General features: G+C 45.2%; 1 protein-coding gene across 5 annotated transcripts in view; it reads left to right on the top strand.

The window, feature by feature from the left end:
- Window positions 1–17,397, top strand: part of PASD1 (PAS domain containing repressor 1) — a 103,413-nt gene that overhangs the window by 67,337 nt on the left and 18,679 nt on the right. For 3 of the 5 annotated variants that reach the window (XM_071442486.1, XM_071442487.1, XM_071442484.1), the window contains exons 2-10: window positions 4,238–4,329; window positions 5,707–5,763; window positions 7,076–7,230; window positions 7,965–8,056; window positions 9,852–9,941; window positions 11,016–11,136; window positions 12,339–12,452; window positions 13,101–13,219; window positions 14,975–15,057. In XM_071442486.1, the coding sequence (XP_071298587.1) occupies window positions 5,732–5,763; window positions 7,076–7,230; window positions 7,965–8,056; window positions 9,852–9,941; window positions 11,016–11,136; window positions 12,339–12,452; window positions 13,101–13,219; window positions 14,975–15,057 (806 nt within the window). In that variant the 5' untranslated portion in view covers window positions 4,238–4,329; window positions 5,707–5,731. Of the gene's footprint in view, window positions 1–4,237; window positions 4,330–5,706; window positions 5,764–7,075; window positions 7,231–7,964; window positions 8,057–9,851; window positions 9,942–11,015; window positions 11,137–12,338; window positions 12,453–13,100; window positions 13,220–14,974; window positions 15,058–17,397 lie in introns of those variants that run through there. The other 2 variants (XM_071442488.1, XM_071442489.1) reach the window with 2 other exon arrangements.

Raw genomic sequence — 17,397 nt, 5'->3', positions numbered from 1 at the left:
AAAACAAAACCAAACAAACACAAAAAACCCCAACATACCACCATTGTTCCTGCCTGTATCTTTCATTTCACTTCTGTGCTGAATCACAGTGTTCCATTACAGCCTTTTTTATGGTGTAATTGTTTTGTATAATCCATTTTCTTTTGACATTTTTTATCTTCTGTCTGAAACTGTTACTGCTGTAATGAATGTTGTCATAAATCTGTCACAGGTAACCAGCTAAATTTAGAGCTCAATAAACCAGGGGAGCTGTAGATAAGAGCATTGGGATGCAAAAGTTACAGTAGTAGCACAAAAAGTCCACTTGTGGCAGGTGACAAAGGGGAAGCACAGAACATTTGGTTCCTACTGGCCACCATCACCCACACTGTGGCCAACAAAGATGCTGTGAGGATTCAGGTGCAGCCACAGCAGCCCCAGAGCTGCAGGGTGTGCTGCTGCTGAGGAGGGCTCTGCTGTGCTGGGACACTTCCCTGGGGGTGTAGGGTGGTGTTTGTGTCAAGCTTGGAGCTGCACAGCTCTGCCACTGACCTGAGGCAGAGCCCAGTTCCTCCAAAGAGGGTCTGAAACTGGGACTGGGAGCTGTGAGGCAGGACAGGACCCAGAGCTCCTGGAGCATTGGAGCCAAAATCCATTAGATCCCCAGCTTGATTCCTCAGGCAGTGTGTCCCTAAAGAGGAGAACCTGCCAGGCATGGGGGCCTCAGACCTGGGAAGCCAAGTTCCCACAGTGGATGGCTGGGTCATTGTCAAAACTGAGATCATGGTACATTTTTTCTCTTTTGAGAAGAAGAAAGTGAGGAACATGGAGGAGAAAAAGCAATGGAAAGATGAAGACAGGTGATGTAAGAAACAGCAAGATGGAGAGAAACCATATTCAAAAGAGATCCAGTTCTCTGAATTGTGATCCAATGGATGTTAAGTGCAGGGGATAAGTGAGGGAAGGGCAGAAAAGAGTGAAGAACTGCAGGAGGCAAGGCATGGCAAGGAAAGGAGAGGGTGAGGTAGAGGCAGAAAAAATTAAGCAAGCAGATCAAATAACACAGGTCTGCAACTCCTTGGCCACAGCTGTTCAGTCTGTGTGTTTCTGTGGGATGCCTCCATGCTGGGCTGGCACAGCAGAGGTGGGGCCGTGCCCTGTGGGGGCTCTGGCAGATGGGGATGGCACAGCTGAGCTGAGCCCAGCTGCTGTCACACGTGCTGGGACACTGGGCAAACATCTGTCCCTGTGTGACAGAGGATGGCTGGAGCACAGGGTGGGTGGCACAGCAGGGCCAGGGCTTCAGGGCTGCTGGGCATCAGCAGAGCTGCTGATCCTTCCTGGGCTAAACAACCACAGGCACTCAGACACACGGCTTGCTTTTCAATTGTCGTCTATGTAAGCATCTTATAGTTGAACCAGCACTTTACTGAAGAGGTTAAATTCTACCTTTTAAAGATTAAATCAGCTGTTTTGCTGCCAGGGAGTTGTGGCCTCCTGTTGCCTCAAGAATAATGAAACATTGGCATACTGACATGTAAATCATTGCTGGGGAATGTGTTATCTCTCTTATTTGTGACTGCATCGTGCCACAAAGTGCTGCATCTTGTAATTGAGGGCTCTCTGATGAATTCATTGCATGCAAAGTCTGTGAAAATTATTAGCACAGCACATTTCCATAATTAAAGTGTTTCCTATGGTATATATTTGAAGACTCCCTAACTGCTGTATGTTACTTTAATGCAAAATTCTATGAAAACTCAAATACAAGCAGAACAAAGCTTCTATGCATGGAGAATGTTTTTCATTAGAGCAGTTGTTATAGCTGGGAAAAGCAATCAAATCATCCTGCTTCAGGGACACTTTTAGGTGATGGATGAAAGCTTTATTCATTGCTGATCACAAAGAAATGGGCAGCATCTCTCATAGAAATATCCTTGCCTTGCCATGAGTGACATAACCAAATAACTAAAATTTAACCTATAATGAAACGTTCATAAGAACTGCTGGTTTCAGGACACAAGTCTGACTGTTCCATTAAGAATTATCCTAAGGTAATGTTAATATTTTGATGGTTTGCAGCAAGTCAATAAATAAACATTCTCTTTACTCACAGGTTTGCAGTTTTAGATAGCTCCTGGAGTCAGATAGTTTTGTGAAACAGAAAATTCCCTCTGCTGTTCTCTCTTCAGTAAAAAACATGCCAGAATATAGCAGATAGCATGGAATAATGCTTTAACTATTAGTTGTTGACTGCAAAGTCCATTTGTCTTGTTAAGGCTGTCATTTGGCTACATTACCCTTTCTGTAACCCTGGAAACAACTTCAAATGCTGTAATACTTGAAAAATCTGAAATATAATGTACCCTTAAAATGCTATGAGTGGTTTTTGAGACTCCCTGTACAAAGGAAGGAAAAAATAATTTCCCTTTACAGGGGTCATTAAGCAGTGATGGATGTGCATTGCTTTGTGAGAAAGCTGATCCTCACCTGTTGTAGGTGGAGTGAGAAACTATGCCAGCAGCACTGACAAGTTTCCTCTTTACTGCCCACAGAGTTCAGGAATCCCTCTCTCAAAGTGTTACAGAAGGGGATTTTCAGGAGGCAATAAATAAATTTTGATCCCTCTGGTTAATGCAGTTAAGGTCAAAGAGATTCTATCTGGATCTATTTAAAATACTCTTAACCTGCAGACATACTGCTGTCAGTAGTGCTAAGTGTCTTAGCTGGCTGAGGAATGTATACAACCCTTATGAAACTATTCTTAAGTATTCTGGTTACTATATTTAGCTCTGTCTTACAACAAGACAAAAAGCACTTAGCTAAATGCAGTCCTGAAGTGCTTAATCCAGTTAAGATTATTTTGTGCTTAGGTGTCTTCTGCTAAGACTTTTTCTTGCTCGCCGTCCTGCTGCATCATGCAGAAAGCTGCTCTGTGTGGTTGGGCCTGGGAATTCTTTTATGGATATTTATTCTGCAAGCTCCTCCAAGTCTGCTGTTGGCTGAGGGCATTGCTCACTTTCATTAGGAAGCCTCATTCCTCTGGCAGCCCAGATCTGCTGTACTGCAGCAGTGACAGCTCCTCCTGGGGACTGGAGAACCCGGTTTGGGCTCAGTAGCATCCGCTATACTCTTGACACTCTTGGTGACCAAACTGCTTCCCTCAACTTGCTGCTGTTCCAGCTGGGTGGGAGCCCAGCCCTTCTAATGAGGCAGAAAACCCACCAGGCTTCCTGGGAGCTTTTGGTTGTTAGACAACCTGTGGGCAAAGTTTCCATATAATGCTTTGCACTACAAGCTTGGGAAAAATCCTTTTCTTTAGCTGAATTTTTGCATGGGCAAGTCTGCACACAAACAATGTTCCCTGAAAAATTTTGATAGATCTTTCTGTGTATCCCCAAGCATTTTTTCATAATTTAACCCATTGCTTTAAAAAGACTTTATACCTGTGTATCTCTGAGTTTATCCCCAGTCAGCAAATCTTCTGTAGGGGACATTCTTCTATAGAAGAAACAACTAAGTGATTTTGATAGAACAGCACTGAGGGATGAGCAGTGGGGATAAGAGCCTCAGCTCAATTGGGTAACAAATAAGATCACACACTCCTTTTGAACTGGAATGAAGCATGACTGGGGTAGCACTGCTGTGAGAACAGAGACACAGCAGACCCACTGAGTTTAAGTTTGCTATGCAGGTGTTGTTTCCAGTTACAGCTTCACTGGGGTGTCAGGAGTTACATGATATTTTCTCTAGATTTTGTGTGTCCCATCAGTAGCAAGTACAAAGGGGAAGCCTTGAGTCCATTCACAGCTGGGTGGTTGTGGCTTGTGCTGACTTTCCTGACCATGTTTGTCTTGAAGGTGGTTTTGGTTGCAAGATTTGATAGATGAGGTACAGGTCCTACTTCTGGTTTTCACAGCTCACCAGGTAAACTGTCATCTTTGGAAGAACTCCAGTTGATCCTAGGTGGCTCCTGGCCAGCAGGGCCATTCTCCCACCCTGCTGGGTCACACAGCTCTTTGGACATGAGAGGTCACATTGGCCTTCCCAGGTGGCTTCTGTGGCAGTAGGTGATGCCCACAGAGCTATGAGCCCAAGAACTTGGTCCAACTCCCATTGCTCTGCTGAGCTTTCAATAGTCCTACTTGAGCATGGTTCTAATTTGTGGTGGTAGGCTTTTCTCAGCTTGAAGTGATTGCAGCTGTCTAGGCTGTCTTACCTGCAATTGTGTTTTAACTGGACTTGCTTTTCCTTCCAGGATTAATTTTTCTCCGTCTCTATTTACATGGTGATAAGAAGTGCTAATCCCACTCTGTCAGTCTGGACTGATGAATCTGAGGAATAGAACAGGTAATTTCTAATTTGGCTTGTAGCTTTTGGTGACTCAGGCAATGAGAACCACTCCCTCTCTATGGGGTGCATTCATAACAAAAGAATTCATACAGCATCTTCTGCCCAGGTCATCTGCAGGGAGGGAGATCCTTGCCCTGGAGCAGGGAAGGAAGGATAAAATTTTGTGCTGTTGCTGTGAGCAGCATCCTTGACTTCCTGACAACTGTGGGTGGTTCTGTTTTGTGTTATTTTTATAGCTACCAACTTGTTTGAGCTTGGAGTAGTCTCTAAACAGAGAAAAGTTTTTGGATGTACCTATTGAAAAATGCCCCTTGAGTTCTGGGCAGCATGGGGTGTTTTGCAGGGAAAGTGCTCAGTGGAGATGGGGGGCAGATTGGTTCTGATGGTGGGGATGGGTGTGATTTCCTCTTTGGAGGTGTCTGAAGGGCAATCCAGCAGAGCTGACCTGGGCAATGTGGAGTGGGGTGACAGCAGCTGCCTCACCTGCACCTCCCTGGCTCCTGTCCCTCAGACTCAGCCCATCTGAGTCACAGAAGGCAAGTCACCAGTGAAGAAGTTACCTTTGATTTGAATTTTCCATCATTTAATGGAGCTTGAGAGCACTGTGTCCTTACTGGGAGTTGTTGCCACTTTTCTCCTTCCCCGGTTATTGCCAGGTGAGGATATTTTGAATTGAAGCCTTGGGCATGAATCCCAGGACACAGCTCAGATGATGTGGGAGCAGTCCAGCATGGCAAGCAGCAGTCACTGGCTGCAGGATGCTCTGGGTGAACCTGTCTGTCTATCATCTCTTAGAGAGCCTGATAACATGCTGCTGCTGCTGCCTAATGCCAGTCCTTTAGGGAACTAGCACAGTTTCTTGCTCCTCTGTCTTTCCACTGGAAAAGAAATCTCAGATATGTTTCAAGCAGGGTGGGCAGTGATTGAAATCAACCAGGAACTTATGTGACTTCCCAGAACAGGACCAGCTGTGGTGCTGCCTGCTGCAGACACCAGGGCAGATTTCTCTCTTTTTTGGTCTTGAATTTGGCAGGAAGATGATGATTCCTGCGCAGAGATGGGTGGTTCAGCAGGATTCCCTATGCTGGCTCAGAGGGCAGGACAAAGGCAGGCTGAGGGGCTGCTGGCTTTTAATCCTTCCCTTTAAAGTCCTTAAAGAAGGAGGATGTTTGGGCATGTAGCAGCAGTCTCACTTCTCATGCCTCAGTAGCTGACTGAACACGCAAAGAAAGACATACCAAGAGTGAAATTTGGGAAAGGGAAGATTGAAACATCCAGGAGGTCTTTAAGTACAAACCACTACACTCCGTGTTTTGACATTCTGAGCAAGATAGGGAATGTGTCTCAGTAAGTGCTTCTGTCTTTCCCTTGCAGAGCCCTGTGTTGTGTAAACGAACTGATGGATGAAGATGAGAAGGACAGGGCAAAGAGGTATGACAGCATGCACTCCTGGAGGAGAACTGGAAATGCTGTGTTGTCCAGTGCTTGACAATGAACTTGACCCCACTGATGTCAGAGGCAAAACTCCTACACAGTTTACAGGCTGTGTACAGCTGACCACAAGCAGCACAATTTAAGTCACTGTTCAGGCTTCTCACAGAGTTTGGCCACCCCTACAATGGGTTATTTGGCTGAGTGGTCCTTAAATTCCACTGCTGTGCCCTCAGGAACTGCTGCTATCCCATGGCTATTTATTATCTTGAAGGAGGATTCCTGACCTGTGATTTTATTGACATCAAGCAGTGCTGCCCACCTGGGGCAGAGCTCCCTTAGCAGTCCTGCTTTAGCCCAGGCCTGAATTAGTTCCTGTCAGAGAAGCTCTTGGCTCAGTTCTGCTTAGTCATTGTACACTAGTGCCAAAACAGAGGTGGCTGTGAATGCTGGATCTGAGAACAGCCAAATGCCAACCTGAATGTGAATCAAAATGCTTTCTGCATACCACCCTCAGTCTAGATCACAGCAAGTATGCATCATCATGAATACACTTGTAAAGCAAATTAATTACTACTGGAAGAGGTTGTATGAAAAGTGTTATCTCAGATATGAGCACTGGAAAGAAAACTTTGGAAGGAACTAAATGGATTTGCTTTCTCCTCTATTGTTTTTAATGGAGGGGGAAAGCCTAATAAATACTCCTGATTTGTCAACTGAAAACCAGTTGTAGTTCTGCAGCCAGACCTGTAACATTCCCAGTTTCATACATCACAGCGGTAGATTTTCAAGACCACATACAAGATTTTATTTTGCAGTTCAGTTGCCTCTGCACACTGTTGTCTCTTGATAAGCTCCTTTTGCAAGTGCAAATCAGAGAAATCCTTCACATTTTGACGTTTATATGTTTGTGTACTAACTGCAAAACAAAAGTTCATAAAAATTAAGTGAGAAAAACATGAATATGCACGAACATACTTTTCTCTGCTGGAGAAATTTCTCCCATAACACCTTCACTGTCACTGCTTTTGAAACAGTGGGAACTGAAATGTATGAAATGTATGTCAGGATATGATCTTTCCCAAATGAACCCAAGCCTGTGTTACCTCCAGGTGTTCCTTGCTGCTGGTGCATTCAGTCTTGCTACCAGCAAAATCTTTGTGTGCAAGCCCAATTTTAAACAAATAAACATTCCCAGCAGAGTTTAGATTCTTTATTTAAAGTGTTTTGCTGGGGCAGTGTAGATACCTCACCCTGGTTTGTGCTGTAGGTCCTTCATTCTGCTGAGTGACATTTATGGTTTTGTCCCCAGGGCATCACGCAACAAATCTGAGAAGAAGAGGAGAGACCAGTTCAATGTCCTCATTAAAGAGCTTTGCACCATGCTGCAGGGCCATGGCCACCCTCTCAAGATGGACAAGTCCACAATACTGCAGAGGACCATCGACTTCCTACAGAAACAGAAAGGTACTGGGGGTCTGGCCCCGCAGCTGCCCAGCAGCCAGCTTCCACCAGGAAATGCAAATCCCAAGCATCTCAGGTGCCACCCAGAGAGGACAGGAGCCTGAGTGAGGGGCAGAATAAGGGCCAGCAGTTGGCCTCAGGATAGCTAGGGCCGAATACATTGCTGACCAGTTAAACACAGACAGATTTGAAAAGATGCAGGGCTGTGCACCTTTTATGTGGCTACATTACCCTCACTGGCCTCCACATCCCCTGGCCTGCTTTGTTCCCTCTCAAACAGAAAAGCTGAGGACCTGCACCCTTACAAAAGTCAGGGGAGAGGGTGTTCTATGCCATCTTCCCAGGTCTCTTGGATTAGGAGATGATAAACCTGTCCTGCTGCCTGGGCACTCACAAGAGCAGCTTGTGAAACAGCTCCAGAATTGAAGGGCACAGCTCCAGAATTGCAGATACCCTTTGCTCACAGGAATTCTCTACTACTCTAAAATTAGCCCATTGATCTTAGTTTTTAAGGTTATCTTCAGGTCACCTAAAATGTCTCCATTTCCCTTTCTTGATTTCTACTGCATTTGTATCATGATAGCATGAAAAATGACTGTTGCATGCAAGAAGGCTTTGTGTGAAGAATGATATAAGGATTATTCCTCTAACAGCCTCTTTAAAGAAATCTTACTTGAAAATAAAAAAAAATCCAAGTAGCATGAGTCATGTTGCTTTTTTGATATTTTCTCTTTAAGAAATCACAGCACAGACAGAAGCCTGTCAGATCAGACAAGACTGGAAGCCTTCATTTCTTAGCAACGAGGAGTTCACCCAGTTGATGTTAGAGGTAAGAAGAAATTAAATAGATTAGTGAGAAATAATCAGTTCAGTGGAGTAGATCAGGGATATACAGTTCTTTGTCACCTGTAGGTCCCAATGTTAATGATTTCTACTCTGCTGGCACATACAATGCAAACCTGAGACCAATGTTGTACTAAATGCTTTGCAGACACAGAATTAAAAATGAGATTGCTTCCCCTTGAAGATAAAGGGCTTTTCATTTGGGAATCAAGGCTGATTTGGCCCAGATTTGGCCTGGTGAGAGAGGAAAAAGAGAATTTCCTTTTCTCAGAAGAGCCGCTAGAGCTGGCAGTTTTAGGAAAAACTTGAAAGGACCTGAAAAAAGCAGAGCAGCTCTGTTCCTCCCACATGCCATTAGGCAGGCAGCACTGCCTGTGCTGCCTCTGCAGCTGCTGCCTGTGCGCTGCTGTCCTCTCCTTGGGAGTGCTGCCTCTTCTGCTTGAATTGCCTTGAAGTGCATTCAGGAAAACAGCTCTTATACTCCCACCTCTGAAATGCTGTGCTGATCTAGAAACATCCCCCAAACCCACATTTCTGCCCTGGGTCTGTGCTGCAGGCTCCTGTGGCAGGGACATCTCCTGCCCTGCGTGGGCACTGCTGCTCTTTGCCCCACCAAAAGAAGGGTGGATGCTGGGCTGAGCTGGGAGGTGCTGCTGTGTCTTAGTTACTCCTTTTCATCAGGATGTCATGACTCACCTCTCTGGAAAAGTCTGTTCATTCTTTCTGGGAATCTCTTGCCAAACAAGTCAGCTTGTTCCAGCTGAATCCAAACAAATTCCCCCCTTAGACTGGAAGTGGTGGGGGAGAGCAAGCCCTCTAATAACTGCTGGCTGGCTGGACTCTGGCAGGCCAGTTTGCTTAAAATCAGTGGGATTTTTCCAGAGAGGACCCAATTTGAGCAAAGGCAGAGTGTGGCAGTGAGGTGGGGGAGATGGGGAATGCTGCATCTTTGGCTCCCTGTAGCCAAGCTGCAGAGCAGCCTCACAGTGTCTGTAGAAGAGCTGGCTTTGTGCACAGTGCTGACCAGCTATTAAACCTCCCAGATCTTGATGTTAGGGAAGAATAAGGACAGACACTGCATAAATGGTACAAGGAGATACTGTGAAGAATAGGGAGAACACAACATCCAAGGAGAAGAGCAGACAGTGACTTAAAAGGGACAGAGAGGTTTGACTCTGGGACAGAAACCACTGTGAATGAGAAAAGGGAAACAGAACAAGCCTTGAAATTGTTTTGTCACTAACCTTACAAATCAGCACTTTAAGCAAAATAAATAAGGCTTTAGATCCTTTTCAAATTGTCCATAAACTGCTAAAAATACATAATTGTATAATTTTTCTGTCTCTGCTTATCCATCTACAAAGCTGGATTTGCCATGATGATGTCTGACATCTCCTTACGCACTGAGTTTGTTAACTATTGTGTAATTCAGAACACATAATGAAGTGACTGAAGTCAGCAGGATTGTGTGGGTGTTGAAATTCTAAGCATCACTGTCTCACTTCATGTTAAATAAATACTCACTGGGTGAAAAATACAAGTCAATTTAATAATCAAGAGAATGAGAAAATAAGAATATAAAAAGAATGTTGAATTAGACAGCACGTGTAATTTTTATTTTTCCACATTGAACTGTCATTTCTTTGATTAATTTCTGCTAGGTTTAAGCTGTTAGAAGCATCACTAAAGAATCAATGAATCTAAAATATTTTAAGTTTTTCTATTGCATAATTCTGTTTCGGTTTTTTTTTCCTTTTTTTTTTCCTGCCTATTTTCATTAGGCACTGGATGGCTTTCTCATTGCTCTTACCACTGATGGGATTATTATTTATGTGTCTGATAGTGTTTCATCTCTGCTGGGACACTTACCGGTAAGTTCTGACCATGCAATACCCTGAGGCTCATTCCCCTCCTCAGGGCAAATCAGTCAGTGCAGGGCTGGGAATTGGTTTTGTCCAACCAAAGAGGGAACTGACTGTGGGTGGGAGGTCAACCAAGAAACTCTTGTGGAGTTTCTCAAGTTCCTGTGAATAACATTCTCTCCCAGGGTCTGTGAGTTAGCTTAAAAAAAACCCCAACTGTGCAAAATCACTGTGCTCATAGCTCATCACTTGGCTATCCATCTAAAGATCTGAGAGGTGTTTGACCCACCAGGTTAATGGAAAATCTTATGATTGTGAAATGAGTGCTGGAGCTCTTCTTAGATAATGTAAATATTATTTCAAAACTGAATCTATGCTCTTTGAATGACATTGGGTTTTTCTACTTTGAGCCCATAGTCTTCAGTAACAAATGTGTGGCCTCAGAGTTTTCTGGGAGAACCTCTAGAAACTAGTCAGTTGTCAGGTGCAGAAATTTCAGCTTGGCCCCTCAAAAACATTTTTCTCTTTATCTGGTGCCAAGCATGAAGCACCAAGGATGTCCTAAATGAGGGGAAATTGGAGCACATAGTTACCTGAATGTCATGTGTGCAAAGAACAAATCTCTGCTGACATTTTGGTAGAACCCCTTTAATCAGGATGTGTGGGTTGATGAGCACTGAATCACTTGCAGGTCAAGCTGATTTTGCCAGATGTTCAGCCTAGAAGACAAATGGAGGATGTAGGGAGGAGCTCTCCTTCTGTGTCCTGCTTTCAAAGAAAAATGTTTCACTTCTCATCATGTTACATTCCTGGGCTACCAGGGTTTCTTCTCCAGCCTGTATCTGCCTGAACTGGAGGGCAGCCTCTGGGACTCATTCAATGTTTTGCAAATAGACAATAATCCTGGGGTAAAATAGTCTAAGGGCTACATTCTGCCCCAGATCCATCTGCAGATTGACTGGGCTTCCTTGTCTTAGGCATCTGCACCAGACCTGCAGTGTCTGTGCTCTGCTGAGGGGTGAAAAGGCATGTGGTTGTGTCAGGCTGTACTGCTGAACATGACAAAGCATTCTTTTGTATCAGTCAGATTTGGTGGACCAAAATATATTAAACTTTCTGCCTGAGGGGGAGCAGAGCGAGGTGTACAAGCTACTTTCTCCACATGTGCTCATGACAGATCCTGTTGCAGCTGATTTTCTGAATGGTAAGTTCTGCTCTTGTCTGTTGGTCAGAGAAGTTTGCCAAAGGTGAACAGCTCCCAGGGAAGTCTGCACAGAGCTCTCCAGCTGGCTCTTGCCTGCCACTTCTGCTTTGCTGCATTTGTGGGTTTTAGTGCATCACATCTCTAATGTTCCTATGTGCTCCCAGTACTTGCTCTTTGATTAGGACAGTCTTTGTTTTACCATCTGCTTTGCCCCTTGGATGGTAGATGCTTTTCCCCAGATGGGATGCTAGACTAACCCTGAGAAGGGAAAAAAATTTGGAGAAATCCCAAACAGTTTTGGCAGAGCCATTATTCCTTAGGAAGCTTGCATGTCTCAGGACACAAGAGAAGCCCTATGGTAACTTAAGCAACTTCCTATCTGAACAGTCCATCAGGATCTGTACTGCTGGCTGCTGTCCCATGTCCCTTCCCCTCAGAAAATATCCCCAAGACCAGAGCAGGCAGCAGCATCTTCCCAACACCTGTGTTTCATTAGCAAAGCCACCAAGCAGCGCTGGGCTCCCTCCCTGCTGCCCCATGAGCACCAGCAGGAGCTGAGCAGCCTGAGGATGCTCTGAGCACCCTGAGGATGCTCTGAGCACCCTGAGGATGCTCTGAGCACTCTCATGATGCTGTGAGCAGCCTGATGATGCTCTGAGCAGCCTGGTGATGCTCTGAGCAGCCTCTTGATGCTCTGAGCAGCCTGGTGATGCTCTGCCTGGGGGTGGTTTTCCTCAGGCCATGTGGTCTAATCCATAGAGTTCAGACTTGGGGCAGAAAACTGAATTAGAGCTTGGCACAGTGCCCTCCCCTGTTAATGGAAGGGCTTAGGGTGAGTTCAGTGCCCTTTGGTCCTACTGAGCAGTGCCAGAGTAGAGTGCTGCAATACCCTGTACCTGCCCTGCATGAAATCCTAGATCCATGGAGTCAGGGGAAAATCCTGCTGGCCAGTGCAGCCAGGGCTTCACACTCAGCTCATTGGGGTGACTGCAAAGACAGGAAAAAAGGGTGAGAATACATTTCCTTAAACAGAAACAGATGATAATTGCTCCTAGTAGTTATATATTTACTTCTGGGCATCAGAAGCTTCCCATCAGGGTGTGCTCAGATACCACTTGGTAGATAAATTAAATATGTGAGCGAGCTAAAGTACAGACTTCTAATAACATTGTCTGTGTCTCCCTCTCTTTCTCTCCTTTCAGCAGAAAAACAAATAGAGTTTTGTTGCCATTTAGCAAGAGGCAGCTTAGATCCAAATGAACCCCTGATGTATGAATATGTGAAATTTGTAGTGGATTTTAAATATTTTACTCATGGTAAGTTACTGTTCCAGCCTACCTTTGTCTCTCCACCTCTCTCCTTTAAATTGTCTTGACCTGTAGCATCTTAAAGGCTCTGTTTCTGCTGAAAATGCCCCATAATTGTCAGGGATGGAATGAGCTGTGCATACATTGGATATGCTTTTCATACAAAAGTGGTGGGGAGTCTGTTGATCAGAAGAGTGCACTCTTCTGCATGTTGTGCCTAAAGCTGATACCAGACTGAAAATGCCTCTATTGGACCCACTGCCAATTGTAAAGCAGCCTACTTATTCAAATACCCATTAAAAGATGGTATTCTGTTTCACTTGTGGCAGTGGAATTGCACTTTGAGATTAAATACTTTGAGGTGCCTGTAAAATCCTGAATCTTGCAAATGTTGGCCTAGAGAAAAGACTGACAAGGAGACAGCAGCTGCACACTGTGAGCTGCTCCGAGCTGTCTTACAAAGCTGCCCTGGGTAGGGGTTACAGCCTGGATCCTAAAGGGTCATGCTTTAAATAACACCAGCGTGGATCAGGGTGGCATCACCCTGTGGGCAGCAGGAGCAGGTTGCTGGGTTTCTCCACTCACTGTACCTGTCTTAACACAAGAAGAAATCTCTCCTTCCTCTTCTTCTTGAATAAATTGTCTGGTTGTTCCTAGTGCCTACACCCTCCTGTAATGGCTTTGAGTCAGCTATTGCACGGGCTTTCAGGTCAGCCCCGGAGGAGCAGATCTGCCTGGTGGCCACCGTGCGCCTGGTCACGCCACAGTTCCTCAAGGTGAGCCCTGAAACACCCACAGCAGCAGGGGCAGCAGCACAGGGGTGGTGCAGGAGAGGGGACGTGGCTGTGGCTGGGTACTGGAATAATTGCCAAGAGAGCTGGGCAGGATGTGCCTGAGCTTGTCTGGCCCTTGGTGCTGAACCAAACAGCGGCACTGTGCTGCTTCACCCCACAGACACTTCTGGCTGGCTGGGTGTGTGGTGTTTTACCCCACAGACACTTTTGGCCCGATGGATGTGTGGTGCTTCACCCCAGAGACACTTTAGGCTGGCTGGATGTGTGGTGTTTCACCCCACAGACACTTTTGGCTGGCTGGGTGTGTGGTGCTTCACCCCAGAGACACTTTTGGCTGGCTGGGTGTGTGGTGTTTTCACCCCAGAGACACTTTTGGCTGGCTGGGTGTGTGGTGCTTCACCCCAGAGACACTTTTGGCTGGCTGGGTGTGTGGTGTTTCACCCCAGAGACACTTTTGGCTGGCTGGGTGTGTGGTGTTTCACCCCACAGACACTTCTGGCTGGCTGGGTGTGTGGTGTTTCACCCCACAGACACTTTTGCCTGGCTGGGTGCTGCAGCTGGGCACTTGGATGCAAGTCCAGGCCTGCAGGAGCTCTGGTGGTGGTGGGATAGAGCTTTTCCCCCATAACAGGGGCTGCTCCTCAGGTTTCCCTCTGCTGGAGAAGCTTTTACGGCGATGGTGAAGGAAAGGAGTCGGTTCTGATGGAGGGTTTGGATCCAGAGCTTTATTCTGGCCCTCAGGCCTCTGGATCCAGCCCCAGCTCCAACAGAGCTCCCTGAGCCCGTGGTTGCTGCTCCTTTGAACCCCGGGGAGAGGGGCAGGGAAGGGATAGGGAGCCACCAACCAGGTACATGGAAGGACGTCTCAAGGGACAAAGGACACCTGGATGGCCCAATGCCCCCCAGGGGTAGAGGGCATCCTGTGACTCTGCCAATCACTCAATGCCCTTCTGGAATGCCAGGACTGACAGACAGTGCTGGGCAGGGGGCAAGGGAAGGGGAGGGAGAGGTGACTGCCACACCTGGCAGGGAATTATCAGGGAGGGATCCGGGGTTCTGGAGTAAAACCTGAAATCACAACACAGCAGCTGGGAGTGGGAGATGACATAATCTGTATTTTGGAAAGATAAGGGATGAAGCAGAAGCTGCTTTTGAGAAGAGGTGGGTTTGTGGGGGCTGCCTCGGAGGGAAGCTCCAGGACAAGGTGACCAGCTGCACCACTTGGGAATTTGCAGCCTTCAAAGATGAGCATCCACCACTCCTTTGTGTAAGGATCTGCATCTTGAAACACTGAAAATGTGTGTCATGGCCTCCTCCTGCTGGTCTGTGAATGTCCCCGTGGCACTGATGGCAGGGATAACAACCCTGGGTGCTGCTTGCTCAAGAGGGCATTACCAGCTCAGTTAGAGCCTGAGCCTGGAGCTCTCATCCATATTCAAATACCAGTATTTGCAAAAAGCTGGGGAATTTTGCCTAGAGTGCAAGACAAGACTCTTTGACTATTTATCCTAGCTCTGAAATTCAGTTCAAGGTAAACTATTCACCCATTTTTCATCAGTTCATGCATCTATAAAACAAGTCTTACACATTCCTTAGAGGAAAATAAGTCAAGTGCTTTAAAAGCACTGTATTTTGCTATGGTTTATTTTATGAGCAAGATGCATGCTAGGTTTTGATAGCAGGTTCCTTTTGTCATTTCACAGAATTAAATGTCTGAATGTACCCACTCTTTTGCAGGAGCTCTGCAACGTTGAAGAGCCATGTGAAGAATTTACATCGAGGCATAGTTTAGAATGGAAGTTTTTATTCTTGGACCACCGGTAAGAGATTTGGGTTTAGTCACTGAAGAATAAATAAACTGTAGCTTAAAAATAAAAAACTTTGTGTACCTATTGCCTGAGATCCCAAATGGTATAGTTGTAATTACATGCAACTTAGTGGGTAGCAATACTCTGAACTTAGCTATTAGGCATCCTTAAATGCTTCCCTGTTTTCCATACTTTAGGCAAGTAAGTAACCATGGAAAATGTCAAGAATGTCTAGAAAAATCCTAACCAAGATAATAAGTCATTGAAAGTGAGCAGTGTGGATCCCAATATGTTCCCCATATTGGTTTGTCTCCTCTGTTCTACAATTACAGCTTCCAAGAATCCTTCTAAATCTTTTGCTGTGTCAATAAACTTTTGACTTTTCACCTTGAGAAAGGATAGCGTTTCTAAAACCAAAATAAAAACCAGTGGGTTTTATTATTTAATTGTAGATTAGTTTTTGACAATGCAATATGGTGGGCTAGAATTCAGCTTGGTGAATGAAACAGACTGGAACCAGTTTATTAAGCTGCTTAATTCAGGATTAATTTTCTTCAAAAGAAGCTGGTGGGTTTTATTCACTCTCTGACTTCTCTGTATTTGACATATGTGCATAAGCACATTGTAAAATCCTACCCTCTTCATTATCCCTCCCTTTGTGAGCTGTGCAAAGTGAAAACAGAAGACTAGTAAATAAGGCTGTAAGGAAAAAAAATATTGGTGAGGAAAAAAAATCTAAATACCATCTCCACATTTAGAGCAAGAAAGAGAGAGAGCAAATAAAAATGAGTAATAACTTTCATTTCTATAGAACAGAAGGTGTGTGCCTCACATCATACCTTGAAGCATGGAGGAACTGACCCTGTGACAGCCCTACAGTTGATAATGTGTGGTTTGGGACAGACAGATAATTATTAATTCAGATGAGATCTTGCTGGAGTGGCTTTGTTAGACTTTAATTGGCCTGTCTGATAATGCACATTTTTAGAATCAGCTGATTGATATTAAGATTTATAAAAGAGCCCTAGGCCCCTCACGTCACTGATGAAGTGAGCTGCTTCTCCACAGGGCTGTGTCCCAGCAGCTCCTGTGAAAGGCTTGAGTAGGAGCTACTTTGAAACTTGTCAAAGAGTCCTTTGATGAATGTGGGTTATGACTCAGAGAGGAATCTCTGTGCTGGGTGCTTGCAGACACTCCAGTGCCTCTGATATCCCCCGAGAGGAGGCCATTGCTACTGAGAGGAAATTAAGATGATGCAGATGCTGAGGCAGAGTTTGTGACAGATCCAGATGCAAGCAGTGAGCTCAGACCCAAGAGTGAGCAGGAGATCATGGGACTTGTCTTATTTAATCACTGATTCCAAGCTCTCTTCAGTACAATCTGCAGGACACTGGAAATGTTGCTCTTTCTTGCTGATTTGCATCAGCACAGGCTGCCTGACACTGAGGTGTGCCATCAGCAGGGCAGAGGGTACCCAGCAGGAGCTGGAACCAGGACCTTTGCTGTCATGATCACAATTCAAATCAGAGTAAAGATAGATGCAATAAAAATGGTCCATAGATGTGGATAAACATAAGATAGGAAAAATCTGTATTCTGGGTCTCTATGTAAATATGTGTAGAGGAAGAAAAACCCATCAACTTTGATAATGATTTGTTTCTCTTCTGCACTGTGGTACTGTTCTTATTTTCCCTTCATTTATTAAAAGACTGCACCCAAAAGACTCTCTAAAGACTGTGCATTCCCATTTGCACAGCAAGCTGCAGATCTCAGGACTGGAACTTGAGCTAACAAGACACTTTTAAATTGCTCCACAAGGCATCTCCTTGTTAAATGACAGATGAGGAGCATTTTGTGGTTTCTTTCTTTTATGAAGAGCTCTGGTGATATTCAGGAAAGCATAATAATTTCCTGATCAGCTTAAATGTTTATCTGATGTGCATCTGAAAGACACTATTCTCTTGAATATAAGCATGTTATTAAAAGTAGGAGAAACAGTGATGCATTCTGCCAAAGAGACAGCAAGGACACTTTAATAAATACACATATTATCATCATTAACAGAAATCTGGGTCACATGAGGAAAAGGAACAGAGTGCTATGAAAAGTTCCTTAAATAAATAAAGCTGTATTGTGACAGAGAGCACATGTGTGCTCAGCACATTCTGTTCCAGGGGATTTGCTGTGGAGTGGAGGCCTGGCTCTCCCAGCTCACCCCTTGTGCTGGGACTCAGGAGCTCCTGCTCACACCTTGCTCCTCCTGGCACTGCTGTCTGGCAGATTGTCCTGCTCCCCCATTTCCTGGGGCCAGGCTGCCACAGCTGTGGGGAGGAGGGAGGTTACAGACCTGCC

Source organism: Agelaius tricolor, unplaced genomic scaffold (genome assembly GCF_023055355.1).
Source record: "Agelaius tricolor isolate 1412-34295 unplaced genomic scaffold, bAgeTri1.0.p SCAF_17, whole genome shotgun sequence".
Classification (NCBI taxonomy): domain Eukaryota; kingdom Metazoa; phylum Chordata; class Aves; order Passeriformes; family Icteridae; genus Agelaius; species Agelaius tricolor.
This window is presented reverse-complemented; position numbering and strand designations above follow the sequence as displayed.